Source organism: Micromys minutus (genome assembly GCF_963924665.1).
Source record: "Micromys minutus genome assembly, chromosome: 23".
Taxonomy (NCBI): Eukaryota; Metazoa; Chordata; class Mammalia; order Rodentia; family Muridae; genus Micromys; species Micromys minutus.
This window is the reverse complement of record NC_137958.1, coordinates 36,744,933-36,766,529: the sequence shown is the minus strand read 5'-3', so window position 1 is coordinate 36,766,529 and position 21,597 is coordinate 36,744,933. Positions and strand designations below refer to the sequence as shown.

Here is a 21,597-nt window from a genome sequence, read left to right as displayed (position 1 = left end):
CATATCAACAATAAATCAAATGAGGTGCCATTTGGATCCTGTATCACAGGAAACAGGTTTGGTCTGCATCTTCATTTAAGTAAAGCTGTAGAAGTTTTTCAGATTTGTTAAAATGCCGTTTATAATCACACTTTAGTTAAAAGATAAGAAAAGGTAACTTGGTCAATATAATTAGGGCAATGCTTTGTTTTGTTAAAGCTAATATAAAATTTAAAGGAGAGAGAAGTATACTTTTCTAAATACCATTATTAATGTACTTTGAAACTGATTCTTATTATGGAATTTAGTGCTTGGCCACTGTTCCCCAACATTCCTAACCTAACATTACTTTCTGTTTAATGAAAAAAGGGAAAGTCAGCAAAACAAAATGCCACCATTAAATCACTTTGCAACATTTTCTGTCAAAAATGTAATGGGAAAGGCACACATCCAGAGAAAGGTTACTGCTCTTCCAGAACATCTCGTTCAGCGCATGCTCATCGTTTTACACAGCTGTGCCGGCGCCGATTTCTCTCTCAATTTAATGTGGCATTTGAAGGATTATGGCATTTTCAGGAAACCACAGGGCAGTGATGTTCGTGGTTATCTGGCTGCAAGTGACGCAGTGACTGAGAATGAGTGCCGGGTACGAGGGTGCTCGCTAAGAGCCAGCTACCAGCCTCACATCAGCCCAACTCTGCATGCAGTTTATTAGTAAAACATACAGTTACACAAGAAAATGACAACAAATTCAAGGGAATTCTCTTTGTAAAAGTGCTTGCTGGAATATAGCGAGACCTATATTCATCTTTAAATTCTAGTAAATGCATCATAATTTGAAAAGCAAGTTTTGCGATTGATAACCATAATATTTTTTCAGTTTAGAATAAATGTAACCATTCCTAAAAACTGTTTCCTTGCTAAGAACTAAAATGAAAAATAATCTCCTATCAGTCAAAAAGGTGGCAAGTCACATAATAGGCAGTACAAGATAAGACACTTGTTCCAAGATAACATAAATCATGTTTATTTTTTTAAATCAGCTTATTTTGTTTAGAACAAAAAAGACAAGCTTTTCAAGTTAAAGCAAAATTTGACTATAGTCCTTTTTAATAAACACTAAAGGAGGAACAAATGCCTTATAATTAACTTACTTTTGACAAGACAGTCTGTAAAATACGTAAGGTCAAAATGAGAAAAATATTATAGATTAAGAATATTAAAAATAGTAATTACTAATATTTTTATATAAGTTATTTTTTCTTTTATCTGAGTAACATTTTACATTTCTAATTTATCTCTTCCAATACTACAAAATAATAGAATATGAGACTTAAAGGTATTTTCAAATAAATTTTGGGAACTAGGCAGATAAGTCATTTTGTAAAGTACTTTCTGCTCAAAAATGAATCCTTGAATTTGACTCATAGAACCTACTTTATCATAAAAATAAAATAAAAACACAAAACAAAATGGAGTAACAACAAAGAGCCATCTGTGATGCCACTCGGATTCTAGTGCTGGGGAGGACAAACAAGTGACCCTCTGTGGTCAATGGCCAGCCACACTTACATGGCCAACTCCAGGCCAGTAATAGACCCTGTTGACAAAATGTGGAAGACTGCTTATAAGAAAGTATAACCAAAGTTGACTTACATATACACAAGTAACCAAACTCACCAGCAAACCTCACAACACACATATATTAACTAATAATGTAGCCCTCTCTTCAAAATTGAAGAACTGGTTTCCGGAAATACTAGCTGCATTCCTCATGGATACGGGCTCTCTGCAGACTATCATGGTTCAATAACTGCCTGACTAACTGTAGTGCTGAAGATTAAACCAGGGTCTCATATACACACGGCTGTACCAATAAACTACAACCCTCATCTCAACTGTAAGTCAGAGGTCTAAAAACACACTGGAGATGAGGAACTGTGTGGAATACTAGGCTACTGGAGACGGAACAACCTGCCTTGGGCTGGGATCCTGGATGACATAAAAGAAGGAAATAAGGCGAGAACAAGCATTGTCTCCCCTCTGCTCCCTAACTAGAGATGCAACGTAACCAGCTGAGACAAGCTCCTGCCACCATGGTTCCTTTTCTATGATGAACTACACCCAGGGAATGAGAGGCAAAAATAAGTAAATAAGAAAACAAACCTTCCTTACGCTGCTTTCCCAGGACATTTTATCACAGTAATAAAACAAATATGCTAATTTGTGTAATCTTCAAATTGTAGCCTTTTGCATTCTTCCCACACTTTCTCCTAGTTATTATATGTTTACAGGTAAGTCTAATGTTCTGTTTTTCACTACTGTGAAAAATATTGCCACTTGACTTAGATAAAAGCAAAAGAAGAGTTGGAGAGAGACAGTCCCTCAATAAACAAGAAAGCGATCATTCCAGTTATACTAGTCAACAACCACTCCGTTTACATCAACAGTACTAACAAGAAACCTAGGATTATACTAAATACCAGACATACTGGCATATATCAAAGTTAGAGAATGAACTGAAGAGGTAGAGTGTGGGAGGGGCAGCTTTAACAGGTTTGAGGTTATATCCTTAAGGAGAAAACAAATTTGAAAGCACAATCTGTTACCTAAATTACCCGTGCAGACACAGGGAAGGCATGTGGACAGGCAAGCAGGATCAGTTATGCCATGTGACTCTGCAGTGATGCCTTCTGACATGGGAAGTCTATTTACACACGCTACAAAGAGGACTGGGTTAAGAACATCAGACTGCTCAGGCAGGGACAGGCTGACATTTTATGAACATTAGTACAAATTGTCTCATTTTCTAAGCTTACTGAATTTCAATGGATTGAAATGCTTAAATGACCCACCTCTGCTAAAATAATAATCCTCCAGACCACAGATAATCAAGACACCAACTTTTGTGAGGTATATCTGATCTACAAAGTTCACTCACAAAATGAAAGAAGTAATGCTCGAATAGCTTTTGTGCACAAAGGAGTGATTAATTACTTGCCTCAGTTTAGTGTTGCATTTAGATTTCTTTAACCTAGAGCAGTGAGGCACTCTTCCTAAGGCAGAAGAACCACAGAATACTATTTTTAAAAGATGATCAAAATTAATATCACTAATGAAAAGTATGCATAGCTAAATGGCAAATTTAACTAATTGCATGCCATTAAATTTATGTGTTATATATGTAAGCTAAGTATGTATGCATGTAACATTTATATATATATGCAATTATAATATAACTATATTTATTCACTATGGAAATGGTCAAGTACCTTAAAGTTATCTAAAACTGCCTTCTCAAACATCAAATATCCCAGAAAAGCTTGGACACAGTTCCCTTTTCATTATTAGTGCTATGTTCCTTATTCAGTATAAAGTAAAACCAAATAATAGCACAGTGACTTATAAAATTCAGAAGTATACAAAGAATGTTTTAATAAATACAAATTTTAAAGAATAGTTTGCTTAAGAGAATAAGACTGTAGCACTTACTTCACTGAAAGAAATGAAGATAGTCCAAAAAACAAGACAAAAGAACAAAAAGAGGATGAATGAATCCCACCAACCAGCCTGCACACAAATCTGCAACAACGCTTTTTAAAAAATTTAAAAAATTTTTTTTTCTTTTTTCCCCTAGTTTTGGAGAAAGAGTTTTTCTATGTGACTATGTAACTCAGACTGGTCTCAACAATTATCCTCTTGCCTCTGACACAAGTTTTAAGCAGCAAGGAACTAAAACATAAAATACCCAATATTATAGAGTTTGGAGTGAGATGTGCAAGCTTGAATTCATTGCTTTTTAATTATACAAGTTTTCAGGAGTAACTTGACTCTGTGCCTTAGTTTTCTCACCAAAACTAACTCAGTAGCAATAACACTGTCTACCTACTAGGTAGCAAAATAATTTATGATGAACATAGAGAATGAGATGGAAAAATGACATTTTCTTATTAGTACATTTGGAATCTTTACCATTATCTATTCACATGTTACATTATCACATCTGTCATTCCAGACAAGCTACATAGCAGGCATTATTGTCTGTAAACTGTAACGGTAAAATTAGACCAAGAGATGAAGACAAGTTCACAAGTTACAAACGTAGGATTCAAGCCAACAGTGATTATAAATAGTTTATTATACAATATTGCCTCCTAAAATATAGAAAAAAAAGAACCTCAGTTTTTACTAAAAGCCAAGTACAGCTACATAGTAAAAGATATTGTTTCAAAAATAGAAATAGCAAATAGCAAGTTGAAGGGAGTGAAAACTTAAGGGATAAAAATTCCACCCCAACAGAAGTGTTTAAACAAGATATCTGCCTACTCATAACGGAACTAGCTGATACTTATCATTTTTGTTGTCCTAGAATAATGAGAGACAGAGCAACTAGAAAACTAGCTTCCATTCTAAGAGGCTTAATCTATTATAAAGCAACGTGAAAGGAGACTATTAAAACTCTGGCTTAAAGTGTTTTAAAAATAAAGCACACAACTGTCACTTTCACCACAAAGAAACTAGAGGCAAAAGAATATAGGTAAATGTATTTAAGGCCTGTCTAGTCTCTACTTCCAGCCCAGCCTAGGCAACCCTGTCTTAGACTCATCTCCAGCACATCGCCCAGAGTCAAATGTCAAAGAAATTCAGAAAATAAAGTTACTACAAAGTCATAATTATAAGCCTTCATTTAAATACAAGCAATCCCTTATGATTCAGACTAGATTTGGAATACTGGCTTTTTCTTCTGCTTTGAAAGGAACCTGGTTAAGATTAAAGAGAAGATAGTTTCAGGATATGAATTATAGGTAATAAATACACATCTAGCTGTGGAGCGTGTGCTTCGCCTTTTATATTCACACTACCATGAAAATGAGGACTAAGTATGATGTCAAAATATTAACATAGTTTCTTAATACACACAAGAAGGTAATTTAGTCAGACTGTACACAGCGATGAAGAAAGATGGGAGGAGTATGGGGCTACAGTTCATTGACAGAGCATCTACCTAGTGCCAGTTAGACCTTGCTCAGTCACTAGTACAATGCGTATAAGTCATTCAGTAAAAATAGTAGCTTCTATATTAGAAGTTTATAAAATGTCAGTAATGAAGAAATTTTATAAACAAAACAGTGTAAGAATTTTATGAAATATAATTCTATCTTTCTTTTTAAAAAAGTATGTTATATTTTTAAGTAACTTGAGTAACCTTTTAGTGATACTGAGTGACATAAAAATGATAACCAAGTTATAGGACCAGGGCTACAGCCCAACAAGAGGTAGTGCACTTGCCGACCATGTACAGGGTTACAACAGGGAAAATATCTTTGAAACACTTAACAAAAAATGACAGCCAAATTTAGGCTCACTATCAATTCAACCAAATCTCAGAGAGAAAAATCTCAATTATAATCCAAGAAATTTCTAACCCTACACACTGGCTAGAACAACAACAACAACAACAAAAGTTAATTAAAAATCTAAATACTCAGACTCAACAGGGACTAATACTTGAAATAAAATTATTATATATAAATTCTTGCTGGTGTCTTTAATAGTTTATGATGCAATCAAATTTAGTTAGGAAAAAGTATCCTGAAGTAAGATATTTAAAATGTGAAAAAAAATCAAAGTGCTGATAGCATCACTCAGGCATCAAGCTAATATCCTAACCTTATAACCAAAATGGTTCAATATCTATATAACTCACCATGTACTTAGATGAGATTCCAGCATGCAATTAATAGTGTAGAATTAGCTATAAAACTAAAATAGCTTCACACATTACTTCCGATCCACATGCTTCTAGCAGCTATATGCAAAATAAAATAAAAGGTATTAACTTAAGGAAATTCAGAGATAAGAATTTTCTAGAATCTTTCCTGGGTGTCTCTCACACAGCAGGAAAGGATGTCACATTGTGTTTACCTGGTTAACAGAAACTATAAGGCTTACAGTTCAGTCTTGCTCTCAATTTAATAGCAGAGAAAAAAACTCATGGAGAAGAAAGAACTGCTTAATTCCAAAAATTCAACTTTTACAATCAAATACTTTGAAAGAGAAAAATTCCTCCATGTCTACTCTTGTATAGGTGTATCGGTTTCCTTCCTTACCAAGCAGACATATCCACATACAAGTATTCATTCTAATTGTACCTGAAAGCAACTCTCCAGTTTAAGCTTTTAAAATATACCTACTAGATATATGATCTTATAGTGACCCAATTTGCTCTTAAAGTTAATAATTGAAGTTTTATTAAATAAAAAAGTCAATGCTTATATGGAGTTTATTAAATGTCTCTTTATCAAGTATTTCTGAGCATAATAGGTGGGAAAAAGGCAATTGGGCATCAGGAAGTGGAAATGTAAATATAGAACATCATTATTAAAGCAAATACATTCATAAAGACATACCACAATTTAACAAGCCTCAAGCAGTCCTTTTGCTTTTTTAACTGTGTGTATTTAAGACATAAAGAAATAGGGTCTTAATGGGCAATTTATCAAGTAATGTTTAAGTCTACAAAGAAGATAGAAAAATGGAAGTACTGTTTTTAAAAATCCCTCAAGATTATACTAAAGATAAATTAAGTATTTTTATATCCTTGTTAATCCTATTTCTCTCATTTGGTGAAAATAATTTAATCATTTCAGAAAATATGTCATGGCATTTCCTTGAGGCAAATGTTTCTCATTGAGGTCAGAGGTTCGCTGATAAAACCATAGCGACAGGTTCTGTGAGCTTCAAGATCTCCGTCTCTTCCTCCAGAGCAAAGGGATTATACTAAAAATCTTACACACCCAGCTTCTTAGTGAGTACTGAGAATGTGATTAGTTTCTTTGTGTTAGTAAGACAGGGACCCTGATGACTTAGCTCTCGTTCTGCCCTTAAAACACATCTGTACAAGAAAATATAACCCATACTTAAGAGATCATCATGAAATCATGGGTTCAATCCCTAAGAGTAGAAATTAATTAGTTAAGTGAATGAATATCTGTTTGAATAATAAATTAAGTATATAAAAATCAGAGATAAAATAGTATGTATGCATGATAAAGGTACAATACAAGGATAAAATATGACTTTGGAGAAAGGATTTTTCTAATAATAATGGTGCCAATTTCAAAATAAATGTGAAGCCTGACAAACTGACAAATATTAAGTATAAAATTAGTTTAACTAGGCAAACAAAATTCTATATAAAAATTTAAATCCAAGAACAGTGGTGTCTAAAGTGAACATATATTTTAAAAGAATGGTAACATTCCAAGTAAAATACACTTGCAATATTACTTCATATCCACTTTAACCTCCATAATACTAATGAAAATGTTCAATTGTGTTTATCAATTTCTTTAAAAGTTTTACAGATGGTTGATGCACCTGTCTATTGATAAGGCAAATCAGAGAAAAAAACTGGTTTTATATATTATCAATTCTAGAGTTACAAATATTGTTACCTTCCAAAAAATGACAAAATTCCAGATACTGCTCATTGCAATAATGTGAATAGAAATACACTTTCTAATAGAAAGCCATAAAATAGATAAGCAGGGTAATATTCTCAAAAAATGTTAACAAGTCTAGAAGAAAGATGAAACCTGTTTTGTAAAAGGCAAGAAAGATATTATGGGTTGGAAATGCCTTAGAAACAAACAAACAAACAAAGAACAGATCTTGAAATAAAAACTATATTCATTTCTAATGTTAAATATATCCAAAAATGAAACAACCCAGTAAAAATTTATAGATCCTATAGTAAATGATCCAGAATCAATGCATTTTCTCCACAAATAAGATACACTCTATACAGATTTAAGTAGTTCAAGGAGGGTCATCAGCATTAAATCTTCAATAATTTCCAATTCATCAAGCTCCTTCAACCTTAACTCCAGGCCCAAGGGAATGTCTTTTGATTGAGTTTTGTTAATTATATGAGGCTATGAATAAAAAATGTTCCTAATTTTATGTATACAACTATGTCATACTGAATGCTTATGATCTTACTATTGACAGTCTTCAAAAAACCATATGGGAAGACAATCATTAATGTGTCTTTCTTAAACTTGGAAGAAATGTAACTTGTGAAAGAACCTAATCTACAGAGCAGTCCTCAAGGCCTTATACTTTTTCACTACAACTTTCACTTCCTCCTAATCTTTTTCAAAAAAGCCCCAAAAACCTAGTAAGTTTATAATTCAATGCTTTTTATGAAGGGACACAAACAGAAGTTATATTCTTAGTGACTCAAACACATGACACCGTCTTAATAGTAAATGTTTTAAAATCATACAATACAAATGTTTTATCATTTTTATTCCTTTAGAAATGTTTACTTTCTTTGTCCCCAGTTAATTGAGTATAGATTTATTCAACATCATTTCTTAACTCAGAAAATGCTCCTTCCACACTATGTGGACCTTGTGTCACTGGCCTCTGAAAGACTAAAACCTCTTTGAAAGAGCACCTTCTGCTTCCTGTCCATGCCCCACCCCCACACTGTGAGTGGTTTCTTCTTTTAGCCATTGATACAAAGGCTACAAGAGAAGTCTTTGAAGCTTGAGGAGTAGCCACTGAGCAGCATCAGCTGAGGTTCCTGGAAGGTATCATGTTTGACTTAAAAATTGTTTAAAGTACAAAAACAAAACAAACAAAGAAATCAAATAAGAAATAAAGTCTATCTAGGCCATCTTTTCACCTTTCTTTATTTCATAACAGAGAAGCATTTAACACATTCATTTTAGAGAGCAATGAGGAAGTGCTGAGAGCTGTTGCCAATCATACTCTAGAATCATCAGTGTGAATAAACCTCAACTTTTATGATATGTGAAGAGTCTTTAGAAACTGTGGTCTAATGAGATAAAACATAATAATCTTAATACAAGGTATTCAGAACAAATATTTCCGCAGCTTCTTCACATAAACCATTACCAATTTATTCTCATGATAAAATGAATTCTCTTGCTCAGGATCCATTCTCACTGTTATTTCTATCTCAATCTGAGATTATTATTTATTAAAGTTAGCACATTAGTAAATGGAGAAAATTGATTTCTCAAGTAGTAGTCTCACTAAATAGAATTTTATGAAGGATTTCTTCTGGAGTTGTTTGTACTGTATCTGCCATTAAAAAAAATAAAATGATGGCAATTTGGCTTTGACCCCCTAAGGACAAGGTCTCAGCATTCAATTTACCTGACGAGATTCTCATTATCTCCAGTTCCTTTGCAAGTTGAACACTCAGTTCTTAGGTCTTCAGCCTTGGGCTTCTTCTGCAGCACAGACTGCCTCTGCCTTCTTTCCCTGGGAACTCTTTCCTGCCATACAAAAAGAAGTAAACAAAACAAATCTGAATAGGAAGAATGGAATGGAAATAACTCAAAGCAAGAAAGTTTCCCTAAGTTCAGACTATGTAAAAAGAATTTAACTTATTCAAACCTCATGTTTTTCTTCCTCAGGAACAAAACTTCGCTTTCGTCCTCTGGTTCTCTGGAAAGAAAACCCATAAAAATTCTTAAGGTTTATTATGATAAATATAAGTTTTCTTTGTTAAGTTTTATATCCGTGTTGAAAAATTGGTGTTTCTAATTAATGTCACACTGCTCCATTGCATGTTGTTAAAACTATGCCATTGAATATACTACCCTTTTATATAAATATACACATATTTGATAAGATAAAACTAATACTTCAAAACCTTTTTCAGCATTTCATACTTACATGAAATGATTTACTCAGAGTAATTTTTCAGGTCTTACCACAAACTGTTTTCTACAAGTAAAACACTGAAACTGGAGCCATATCCGATCTACTGTTTTCTCACACATGTAGCCACAAAAAGAAAAAAAAAGTGGAAGGCAAAGACCAAAATTCCCAAACTACTAAGACTAGCTAAGATAATTGACTAAAGAAGTTTCTATCCTACATATGGACTGTATCCACATGTTTAAAGGAAATAACATATTGCTTAAAAACAATAATGGTATTTACAGTCAGTATGGCTAAATAAACTCTCTAGCCTACATAGCCTCTGAAGACTTAGCAATCCCCATCTGCAGACCACTAATCTAGAGACCAGATGAGACACAAGGTACCACTTGGGTTTTATTCTATTAGTTGAGATTAAAAAAACATTTATTTCAAATTTAGAGAGGTCTAAAAATAATCCTCACCAGAACTATGTTCTAATATAAATGCATCAATGTTGTTGTAATCATCAGTTCTTCAGATTATCTATCCCTTGCTAATTAGTACTAAAAATGCACAAATTTCATACTCTGGGATTACCCACCACTAACAAAATCCAATTGAAGTCATTCAAAACAAGGAAACTTAAGATATACGACAACAGGAATGCATTTATATTAAAATATGTGCTGACTAAACTGGAGCAGTTAGGGGAAGAACTAAACAAGCTGAAGGGATTTGCAACCCCACAGGAAGAACACTAAGAACCAACCAGACACCCAGAGCTCCCAGGGACTAAAGCACCAACCAAACAGTGCCCATGGCTCCAGCTGCATATGTAGCAGAGGATGGCCTTGTGTAGCATCAATCTAAGGGGAGGCCCTTGGTCCTGTGGAGACTTGATGCCCCGGTGTGTAGGGAAATGCTAAGGAGGTGAGGCAGGAGTGGGTAGGTAGGGGAGCTCCCTCATAGAAGCAGGACAGGGGGAGGGGGGCTGGCAGTGGAAACAGTTGTGGAGGGAAATTATTTAGTATCTATCTAATTTTGAAATAAATGTTCTTTAATTCTCAGCTGTTAGAATAAACCCCTGTGTTCCAGTCTCCACAGCAGTGGTCTGCAGATGGGAAAATAAGTCATTATGACACAATGTTTATTCCATCCAAAGTTTCAGAAATTTTGTTTTGATAGAATAAGCTATAGTTTATTTACAACTAATACACAACTGCACTACATTATATAATATAAACACATAAGATCTGTCAAAAACTTCAAACTATTTTTCACTTTCTTGGTACTCATATACCATAACTTTCATACATTATAGGCCATTTCAGTAAGGTTTCAGAAAGGTAAAGAACATTAAAAGGGAAACACTCAAATTACCCATTAAAGTTCCACAATCATTTGCAAAAAATGCTCAGAGACTTTTACAACCCTTATTGTGGAGGATGGGGTAGGAAGGCAACTATAATTTATCTAGTTAGGAACAATTTTCTCAGCCCCTTAGATCACTTGGCTCAGTCTGTCCACAGAATATTTACTTGGAAAATGTGATAAGATACACATCAGAAAAATTTAAATGGTTCCAAATATCATGAACTTAATTTTTATTATAATCATTTTAATAGGCTATTTCCCTAAGCTTACATTAAAAAATATTCATCAATAAACACTTTTCAGGTTAACACTGCAATCTTAACATCACTGTGACGAACTTGTGCAGCTCCCAATTAAAGACTACCCCTGGAGAGGTAGCAATTATAACAATGACACACATACAGAGTGATAAAAACCCATTAATTTGTATACTAGCTTTAATAAACCTTTAGATTTAATACAACAAATGAAAGCTATCACTAGCCCCATGCCTTAATAAATTAGTACATGTGAAGAGAGGCACACTAAATGTTAGTCCCTTCTCCAAAATAATGACCTAGAAGCACTGTTCTCTGCAAAGATAGCAGGGTTTACTATAAAGACCGTGAAAATGTACTGTGACTACCATATTTACTGTGTTAACAATACATCTTTAAAAAATCCCAAACTTTATGAGTCAAGGGAAATAAAAACTACAGGACTTCAAAGAAAGTAAAGCTGATGCATGTTTGAAATGGACTAAGAAAAGACAGGTCTCAGAAAGCCCTCTGGCACTTGAGTAAGAGATGAAAAGTCACTGGATGCATACAGGATAAGAAAATGAAAAGCGAAATCGGAAAGCTTTCAAGCTACATTACATTTATTAGAAAATATACACCAAGGTAAATATTTTAAAGTAACTTCAAAAGAGACATGGATACTCTCATTTAGTTTGCTTCAAAAGTAATTTCTTTGCCTAAAAAAAGAAGATCCTCTCCACACAATACAGAAAAAATGTCGACACGATATGGCTCCCAGAAGGAAGCAGGACAGGCTGTCTTCCTAGTAGTTCTACAGCCTCACGCATAAAATATAAGCAAGAATAAGGGGCTAAAACCAAGTTTAACATTTGAGTCTACCCCTAGAAACTACAATAATTACTTCTGAGAATAATTAGGGTGAAATATGAAAATAAACACTCATGTTATACAGATCTTTTAAAGTTACAATTAAAGCTTAACAAGATGATTCATAAATCTAAGTCATATTTTAATATCTCTAATATGATACAAACTATGTATCTGCTTAAAATTGATATAAAAACTATTAATTTTTAAAAACAAATAGATTTTGCATCATCTCAGTAATAATGATACCCTTAAGTTCAACACTGATAAAAAATGTTAAAAAAAAAAAAAAAAAAAAACACGTGAACATAGCTATGTATCAAATAATTAGCTAAGTACTAAACTTGGTTGAGTAATTGTGTGCCACTACTTTTATAGTGACTGAACACAAACTAGGCATTTGGGAAGAAAGAACTTAATATAGAAAAACGTGTCTCTCCATATATGGACAAGACTGTGGTGCATTGTCTTTATTGATGACTGGTGTGGAAGATCCGGCTAACTGAGAGAAGGGGCAACCCTTAGCAGGTGGTCAGCCTGCTACATAAAACAGGCTGATGAAGCCCTGAGGAGCAAGCCAGTAAGCAACATTTCCCCCACGGCCTCCGCATTAGCTCTCAGCTCCGGGCTGAGGTCTCGACTTCCCTCAGTGATTGACTGTGATGTGGAACTTCAAGGTAAAATAAACTCTTTCCTTCCTAACCTGGTTTTGGTCACAATGTCTTATCACAGCAATAAAAACCCTAACTAAGACAAATTGAGAGAAGAAAGATGGACACTGGCTTAGAAATGTAGACAAAATGGGCCAGAACATACTGGAGTCAACTGAATTTAGATTTTAGAATTTAGAATTGTGCTTATTCGACAGAGAACTTGGAAAACTCAGACTATTTTATTTATTTATATATTATTTTATAATTATTTTTAGGGTGCTTAGACTGCATCTGGGGCCTTGAACACGCTAGTCAAGAGCTTGAACAATAAGCTATATTCCCAACCCTTATCAACTCATTTAATTGGTTCTCTCTCCTGTGCACAAAACTCTCCAAGCAACACGAGTGACCATTTTTCAGCATCAGAGGCACCAAGAAAAAAAAAAGTATGAGAAGAGAATTCTAATTATTGCTATTTGCTTTATTATCTAAACATTAAAAATATCCAGATTACCCTATTGTCCATTAACAGAAGTCATTTAAGCATAAAAAACAACTTCTGTCGTGTTTATTCATTCATTAAATTAGTAAGTATTTAAAAACAATTATAACAGTAACAAGGACAGGAAGAGTTCTATAACAATGATATTCTGTTATCCCTGACAGTGTCCTTTCCAGAACTTCATTATTCACTGATCTTCTCATCTTTGCGATACTATATTAGGCTTGACTCTATTAACTCACATGAAAATAGAGAAACCTGGCAATAATGCTTCACTGGTAATATACAATTACACACTGCAAGTCATCAGCTTAAGAATATAAATGGAGCAGAAGGTATATTTTATGTTTGGGTGACATATTCTGTAACTAGCATTAGGTCTGACTCATATATAACATTTCTTACCTTCTTTGTCAAGTTTTTGTTTAGATAATCTGTCTATTGGTGAGAAAGGGGTATTGAAGTCTCCTACTATCAGAATATAAAGGTCAATATGTGGTTTAAGCTGGAGTAATTTTTTTTAAACAAACGTAGATATCCTTGTGTTTAGGGCAAAGATGTTAACTGAAATGTCATCTTCATGGATTTTTTTTTTCTTTGATGAGTATGAAGTGTTCTCCACATTTTTTGATTAGTTTTGATTTGAAGTCTATTTGGTTAGATATTAAAATAGCTATACCAGATTGCTATTCAGGTATATCTTGTTGTATCTTGTTCAACACTTTACCCCAAGGTAGAGTCTATCTTAATGCTGAGGTGTATTTCTGGACACAGCAGAAGGATGGATCCTGTTCTCACACCCATTCAGCTGGTGGTGAATGGAGACTGCTGATACTGAGGGATGCTGATAACCAAAGGCTGTTGGTTCCTGTTACCTTGTTGGTGGTAGAGGTGGTAGAGGTAGTTCGTATTTGTGTATGAGTAAAACCGCATAAACATCTCAGTACATGCAGGAAAAACCTCTGACAAATCCAACCCTCCTTCATAATAAAGGTCCTGGAGAGATTAGGATACACGTTTCATATATAAGATAGGCTGCCCTCACACGTCATTCCTCTGGTCTCAGCCTCCCACATCTGGTAATGCAAATATGCACTATGATACCTAGTGAGCTTTATATTGAATTTCAGTACAGCCTGAGGTTTTTACATCTTTTAATGTAATAGTTGTATTTCTACCAATTTTTAATTTTCCTGCCACTGTTGATGAAAGTGTGAAGTATTTTTCATATTGGTCATATTATTCTCTCAAACTTTTAAGAAAAATTTATATTCATGTTTACAAAATAATCCTAACATTCCCTAAACTTTAATCTCTCATTTCAAAATAATATACCATCCAGCTCACTTAATGCCTTTGGACATAAATGTGTCACAGCCCATGCATGAAGCCGGTTCTCTGAATTAAGAATTGTCAGCATTATGTAGTGTACTGTATTTAGCCAAGAATCTAGTTTGTAGGTTCAGGTAAAAGCCCAATAGTGATCGTCAGTCTAACCAGCACTGCAATAAAACAGAGTTTTAGTGAAGCCATAGGCTCTGTGCCTCCGCTGGCAAGCTTACCTGTACAGAGTGCCTTTCATCTCCATTTTACATGTCTCCTCCATGTTCCGCAGGTAACCTCCATAAACTCATTGGTCTGCTAGGATGGACTTTGCTGAGATCATTACCTGAGTCTGCCACCGGTTTCTCGGAAGAGATGTTTGTGCATTCCCCTCCACCACCCCCCAAGAGTAAAACCGAGATGAAAGGCACTCTGTACAGGTAAGCTTGCCAGCGGAGGCACAGAGCCTATGGCTTCACTAAAACTGTGTTTCATTGCAGTGCTGGTTAGACTGACGATCACTATTGGGCTTTTACCTGCACCTACAAACTAGATTCTCGGCTAAATACAGTACACTACATAATGCTGACAATTCTTAATTCAGAGAACTGGCTTCATAGAACTATCCAAGAGCAATATGGACACTTGATTGACTTCTGAGTGTATGGGTGTGCTATAAATCCTTTATCTACTTAAGTTTTTGCATTGGAATGTCACTGAGATCAATAAATAAAAAATAAATACCGTGTTTCTTATTGGAATCTTCTTGGGTTCTGGTGGCACATCCTGTGGAACGAATTTCACTGGCTCCTTAATCTGTCTCCTCGATCGTTTGGTTCCGTCAGGCAAGGTTTCCATGGCCATCTCTGCTTCCATGTCGCTGCTCCCTGCCTGGTCGCACTCTGAGCACTGCCTGAGCAAATATTTACAAAAAATTAAGATTATAGATCTTATCTTCTGATTTAAAGTATAACTCCAATAAATATAAAAATATTTACATATAATACACACACTCAAATATACACAGGTAGTGTTATAATGTCAAACAGAAACACACCTCTACTATTGCCAAGAATGACTATGATGAATATGTTCTAAAAAGCAATTCAGTGTAGACACATATTATAAAAAACATATGTAACAATGCTGTTCTGAAACAACATAAGTCATAGATCATTGACTAAGAAGGTACCTTTACTTTGAAAATGATGACTTTCTACTTAAGGTAACATATACTAAAAGTCTTGTAGAAACATTCATTCTTTTACTCCTATACCATACCTTTTAATGTATTTAATGACAGTGTGCTGAATACCATCTGGAGAAAACTCTAGAAAAGATCAGTAGATTGTTGGGGAAATAGTCATTTTACTCAGTAGACCAAGTAAAACCTTAATAAAATATAATTTAAAAGAAAGATTAATAAGTACATTTCCAAAAGTCTGATTTGTAGTACATTAATTTTTACAATATTTACCTTATATGTTGGTATTTGTACCTTCAAATGTAACTTATTTAAAATTTGCACATCTCTAAACATTTATCATTTAATTCACTCTATCAAACTGTTTATTTTTGATACATTATGCTTATTTTTACTTTTACATTTGAGATCTTTAATAGAGCAGGGCTTGAGGAAATGGCCAACCAATGATGGCCTGACCTGTGACCCACCGCATAGAAGTCAACTACTGACAATACTGATAACTCTGCTATGGTTGCAGACAGGTGCTTAGCATAACAGTCATCAAAGAGGCTTCATCCAGAAGTTGATGAACACAGAAGCAGGGACCTGAAGCCAAATATTAGGCAGAACTCAGGCTGTCTTGTGAAATAGTAGGAAACAGGACTGAGGGAGCTGGAGGGGTCAAGGACAACACAAAAAGATCATTTGATGTGTTCTTGGATTCTGTTTGCAAGAATTTCATAGATTATTTTTGTATCAATATTCATAAGAGAAATTGGTCTGAAGTTTCCTTTCTTTGTTGGATCTTCATGTGGTTTAGTTATAAGCATAATTGTGGCTTCATAGAAAGAATTAGGTAGTGTCCCTTCTATTTCTATTCTGTGGAATAGTTTGAAGAGTATTGGTATTACGTCTTCTTTGAATGTCAGATAAAATTCTGCACTAAACCCATGTGGTTCTAGGCTCTTTTTGGTTGGGAGGCTTTTGATGACTGCTTCTATTTCTTTAGGGGTTATGGGACTGTTTAGATGGTTTATCTAATCCTGATTTAACTTTGGTAGTTGTAACTGTTTAGAAAATTGTCAATTTTATCCAGATTTTCCAGTTTTGTTGAGTACAGGCTTTTGTAGTAGGATCTGATAATTTTTTAAATTTCCACTATTTTTGTTCTTATGTTTCCCCTTTCATTTCTGATTTTGTTAATTTGAATACTGTCTCTTTGCTCTCTGGTTAGTCTGGCTAAGGGTTTGTCTATCTTGTTGATTTTCTCAAAGATTCAGCTCCTGGTTTTGTTGATTCTTTGTACAATTCTTTTTGTTTCTACTTGGTTGATTTCAGTTCTGAGTTTGACTATTTTCTGCTGTCTACTCCTGTTGGATGCATTTGCTTCTTTTTGTTTTAAGCATTCAGGTGTGCTGCCAAGCTGCTAGTGTATGCTCTCTCCAGTTTCTTTTTGGAGGCAGTCAGAGATATGAGTTTTCCTCTTAGCACTGCTTTCATTGTATCCCATAAGTATGGGTATACTGTGCCTTCATTTGCATTAAATTCTAAAAAGTCTTTAATTTCTTTCTTTATTTCCTCCTTGACCAAGTTATCATGAATAAAGCATTGTTCAGCTTCCATGTGTATGTGAGTTTTCTGTCATTTTCGTTGTTATTGAAGACCAGTCTTAGTCCATGGTGATCTGAGAAGATGCATGGGATATTTGTATCTGTTGAGGCCTGTTTTGTGATGGACTATATGGTCAATTTTGGAGAAGGTACCGTGAGGTGCTGAGAAAAAATATATTCTTTTGTTTTAGGATGAAATGTTCTATAGATGTCTGTTAAATCCAATTGGTTCATAACTTCTGTTAGTTTCACTTTGTCTCTGTTCAGTTTCTGCTTCTATTATCTATCCATTGATGAGAGTGGGGTATTGAAGTCTCCCACTATTATTGTGTGGGGGTATGTTTGCTTTGAGCTTTACTAAAGTTTCTTTTATGAATACAGGAGCCCCTGCATTTCGAGCACAGATATTCAAAATTGAGATTTCATCTTGATGGATTTTTTTCTTTGATGAGTATTAAACACTGTAGTCTTTATCTTCAAAAATCCTTTCAGGTATCATGTAATAGCCTGTTGTAAAATCCACAATACATCCAATTCAATGGACTCAGAGCACTTTCAGAGAAAGTGATAATTGTCTTGGAAATGTCAAAAGCATGTACCTGAATTAATTTAGTAATCAATGACAATGCTATGACATAGGCTTATTAATGAAACTCATTTAATCCTCTATGTATTTACTTAATACATACATTTTATCAGAGATGGATCCTATTGCTTGTAACTCCTATACTAAAATGAAACAAAATCTATACGTAACTGAAATGATCAAAGCTCTTAACTGACAACCTCCCTCAAAGAGCCAAAAACCACTTAACAAAAACCCAACCCCAGGCATCAGAAGACCTCTTTTGATCTATAGGCCAGGTTGTGCAAGAGACTTCCAAAACAGAACAAGCTATTGTTATTGCCCTTGGTTGTTCCCCAGAGGTGGTAAATCTTTATTGCTGAAGACACTATGCACTTCAAACATGGGGCCCAGAGGCCTCTGACCTGGACCTACATGAGGAATGCCTTTCACAGTGTTAGAAGGGACCATATAAGCGTCCAGAGGAGGAATGCAAGCAAAGTCCTAACACGCTATGATGCTTATGATCAACATGGCACAATCATATTAAGAGTCTAGTGGTGGCGCTCATATTTAGCAATAGCCAACAACTCTACATTGGACTTAAGTCCTGTTCAAAGGGATGACAAATAATGCCTTCTACTAGAAACCTAACTAACTACCCAGGGCTAATAAAGTCATGGATCTTAGGCCAGAATCTACAAACCAATACTTTCACAAACCAGCAATATGTCTATTATGTTCTAAATATTTGTCCTTATACCCACAAATAAATGTAGTCCTCATACCTCATTAAAAAAAAAAAAAACAAAAAAACTCTTTGTAAAAGACAAAGGCCAATATAAAAAGGCAAATAAAATGCAAAATGAAGTACAGTCCCAATGGATACATTTATAAAACACTTCAAACACATGCGGCTCAGGGAAAAATGAAGATGATGGCATAGAAAGATTGACAAAGGCAGAGAACCAGAGAGTTTGCTGTGAGACTTTGTCTCCTAGCAATGTCAAAAGCTATACTATGAGGTGTCACCATATATGATTTATTAAACATGATTTATTAAACATGAACTGAATATCGATAATAGACATGCCCAAGTGAATGGAAGCAGGAGTGGGAAAGGACATACCACTCATGGTAATGAGGCCGCAACCCTACAAAAAGGACGACAGGCAACTAAGTAATTCTGAGATTGGGAGAGACAGTCTTCCCCGGGCAAAACCATACACTCAAATTGATTACCTAATAGCAAATGGTCAACTATGAAAATATATGCATATAAATAACATTATACAAACTAAGCAAGTTATATATAGGAATATATATATACAAATACATATATATGGAACAGTTCATGATAAAAAGAGCCTGTTTGAAAGAGATAAAGGGGAGAGTTTTGAAGGAGAAAAAAAGAGAAGATGGTGATGTAATTATATACTACTATTTCAAAAAACAAAAAAAGCTATTTTTTATAACTATTAAATAAAATGGAGTCTGAACACTAAACAATAAAATTTTATGTGAGGAATCTTGCAAAACATTCACTTTCATGTTGAACTACTTAGAAATCCTTTTCAATTTGCTACAAAGTTTGTCTATGTCCACTGTCAAATCATCTTTTAAAAAATATTTTTCATATAGTTACCAAAGGTTATTTGTAGATAAGATAGCAGACAAATTGGTCCCCCTTTGACCAATTTAGGGAGAGTGCCATACTTCAAAAGGAAAAAAGTCAGAAAGTTAGCAAAGGAGTGACCGGACCATTCATCTGAAAAACGCAGAGTAAAAGACTGGGCTGCACAGAAGAAGCAAAATATAAACTCATAAAAACAAATACCACGTTTTCCCTTATATGTATATAACTAAATCTCTCTCTCTCTCTCTCTCTCTCTCTCTCTCTCTCTCTCTGTGTGTGTGTGTGTGTGTGTGTGTGTGTGTGTGTGTGTGTGTGCCACATACCTGTGTCTTCCTCCATCACTTTATACTTTGTTTCTATTGAAAAAGTGTTTTACAGAATATTCTGCTCATGGCTTTGCCAATCCCCTAGCTTCTCCCAGCTCCACTGTATTTTTTGAGAAGGTTTCTATTGAACTTAAACTCATAGACTCTGCTGTACTACATGAGCAGAGCTTCAAGGAGCCTCGTGTTTTACTTTCAATGGATAAGATGACACTGACCAGAAGCCACATACACAGACAGCTCCTTATTCTGGTCATGAGGATCAAAACACAGGTTCTCAAAAAGGCACAATAATCACTTCTTTCCAGGCATCTGAATCCATAATCTTTTTAATAGATTGCACTAGGATTCAGGTCCTTTTGTTTTCTAAAACAACTAGAACAATGATTTTGCATAAAAACAACATTCATGTTCATTTTGTAGTTTTTTACTGCTTGTATTCACTTTCCTGAAATAATATGTCAATCAGTTTATTAAAATCTGAGTGTCTCTTCCTTGGAATAACTTTAGGATAGATTTCATTATAGACCTACCTCTCTGATGGTTATTGTTAACAGTCAACTTGACAGAATCTAGGATCACCTGGGAGATTCTAAGGCTAGTCCTGTGAGGGGTTATCTGAATTAAATTCATTGATGTAGAAAAACCCATCTTTATTGCATGACCTTTCTGTAGGCAGGAGATAAGGATTCTTCTGTCTTGACAACCCAGCCATGAGGACCTGTATCCTGAATTGTAAACATAACTCTCTCAACCTTATATTACTTTTGCCAGGATGTTTCACAACAAGAAGAAAAGGCAGTTTAATAAAGTATCTGTAGTGATTCAACATGACTAAGTCAGTGAAAGAAATAATTACAAATGTTTGTCAGGACTGGGGATGTTGTTAAGTTGGTGGTGTATTTATTAAACACACCAAACTCCAGGCTTTGATTCCTTACACCACATAAACTGAGCATGCTGGCACAGGCCTACAGCCCAGCACTCGGGAGGAGGAAGCAGGAGGCTAGGAAGTTGAAAGTTATCCCCAAGGACATAACAACTTCAACATAAAACTGAAAATAAAATTCTGTCTTAAAAAAAAAGTTTCTAAATTTTCAAACAATGAGCTAATGAAACAAAACTTATTTACCTACAAGAAAACTAAAGCATTTGAAAAATAACAAAAGAATGAAAATTATAAACACACCAGAAAAACCTATTGTGCCTTATGTAAGGAAGTATACACTGCTAAGATTAAAAAAGAAATAATTCATTTCTACAAAAATGTAATTTACTTTTTAAAAACATTTTACTCTTATAATAGAAAGACTTACAAATATTCAATTAGGTATGTGAAAAAATACTTTATTGTGAGTTAGTGATATAACATGGTTGTACTGCTGAGGCTAAAAGCAAACTAATTCCAACTATTTCATGTCCGTTTCACTTACCAGTAACTGTTCTTCGTCTTTCTCGGCATCCTTGTAAGAGGAGGATCAAGGCACCCGAGATGATAATGCAGTTTACAGGTGTCACACAGTAGAAGAAGATGCTGATCATGATTCTTCTTACAAATTCCACAACTTTAATAAAAGTAGCAAGTGAGAGTTACACTGAGGTCCACAGCAACAGTTCAATTGTAATAGTTCTCAGTTCAAAAGCCTCCATCTG

General features: G+C 34.6%; 1 protein-coding gene across 5 annotated transcripts in view; it reads right to left on the bottom strand.

Annotated features, from left to right (window-relative positions):
- The window catches only part of PHF14 (PHD finger protein 14), a 120,349-nt gene that overhangs the window by 56,215 nt on the left and 42,537 nt on the right, over positions 1-21,597 (bottom strand). For 4 of the 5 annotated variants that reach the window (XM_080936177.1, XM_080936178.1, XM_080936179.1 and 1 more), the window contains exons 13-16: positions 21,378-21,509; positions 15,369-15,537; positions 9,415-9,465; positions 9,172-9,293 (exon numbers count right to left, since the gene is read on the bottom strand). In XM_080936177.1, the coding sequence (XP_080792303.1) occupies positions 9,172-9,293; positions 9,415-9,465; positions 15,369-15,537; positions 21,378-21,509 (474 nt within the window). Of the gene's footprint in view, positions 1-5,763; positions 5,789-9,171; positions 9,294-9,414; positions 9,466-15,368; positions 15,538-21,377; positions 21,510-21,597 lie in introns of those variants that run through there. The other variant, XM_080936181.1, reaches the window with a different exon arrangement.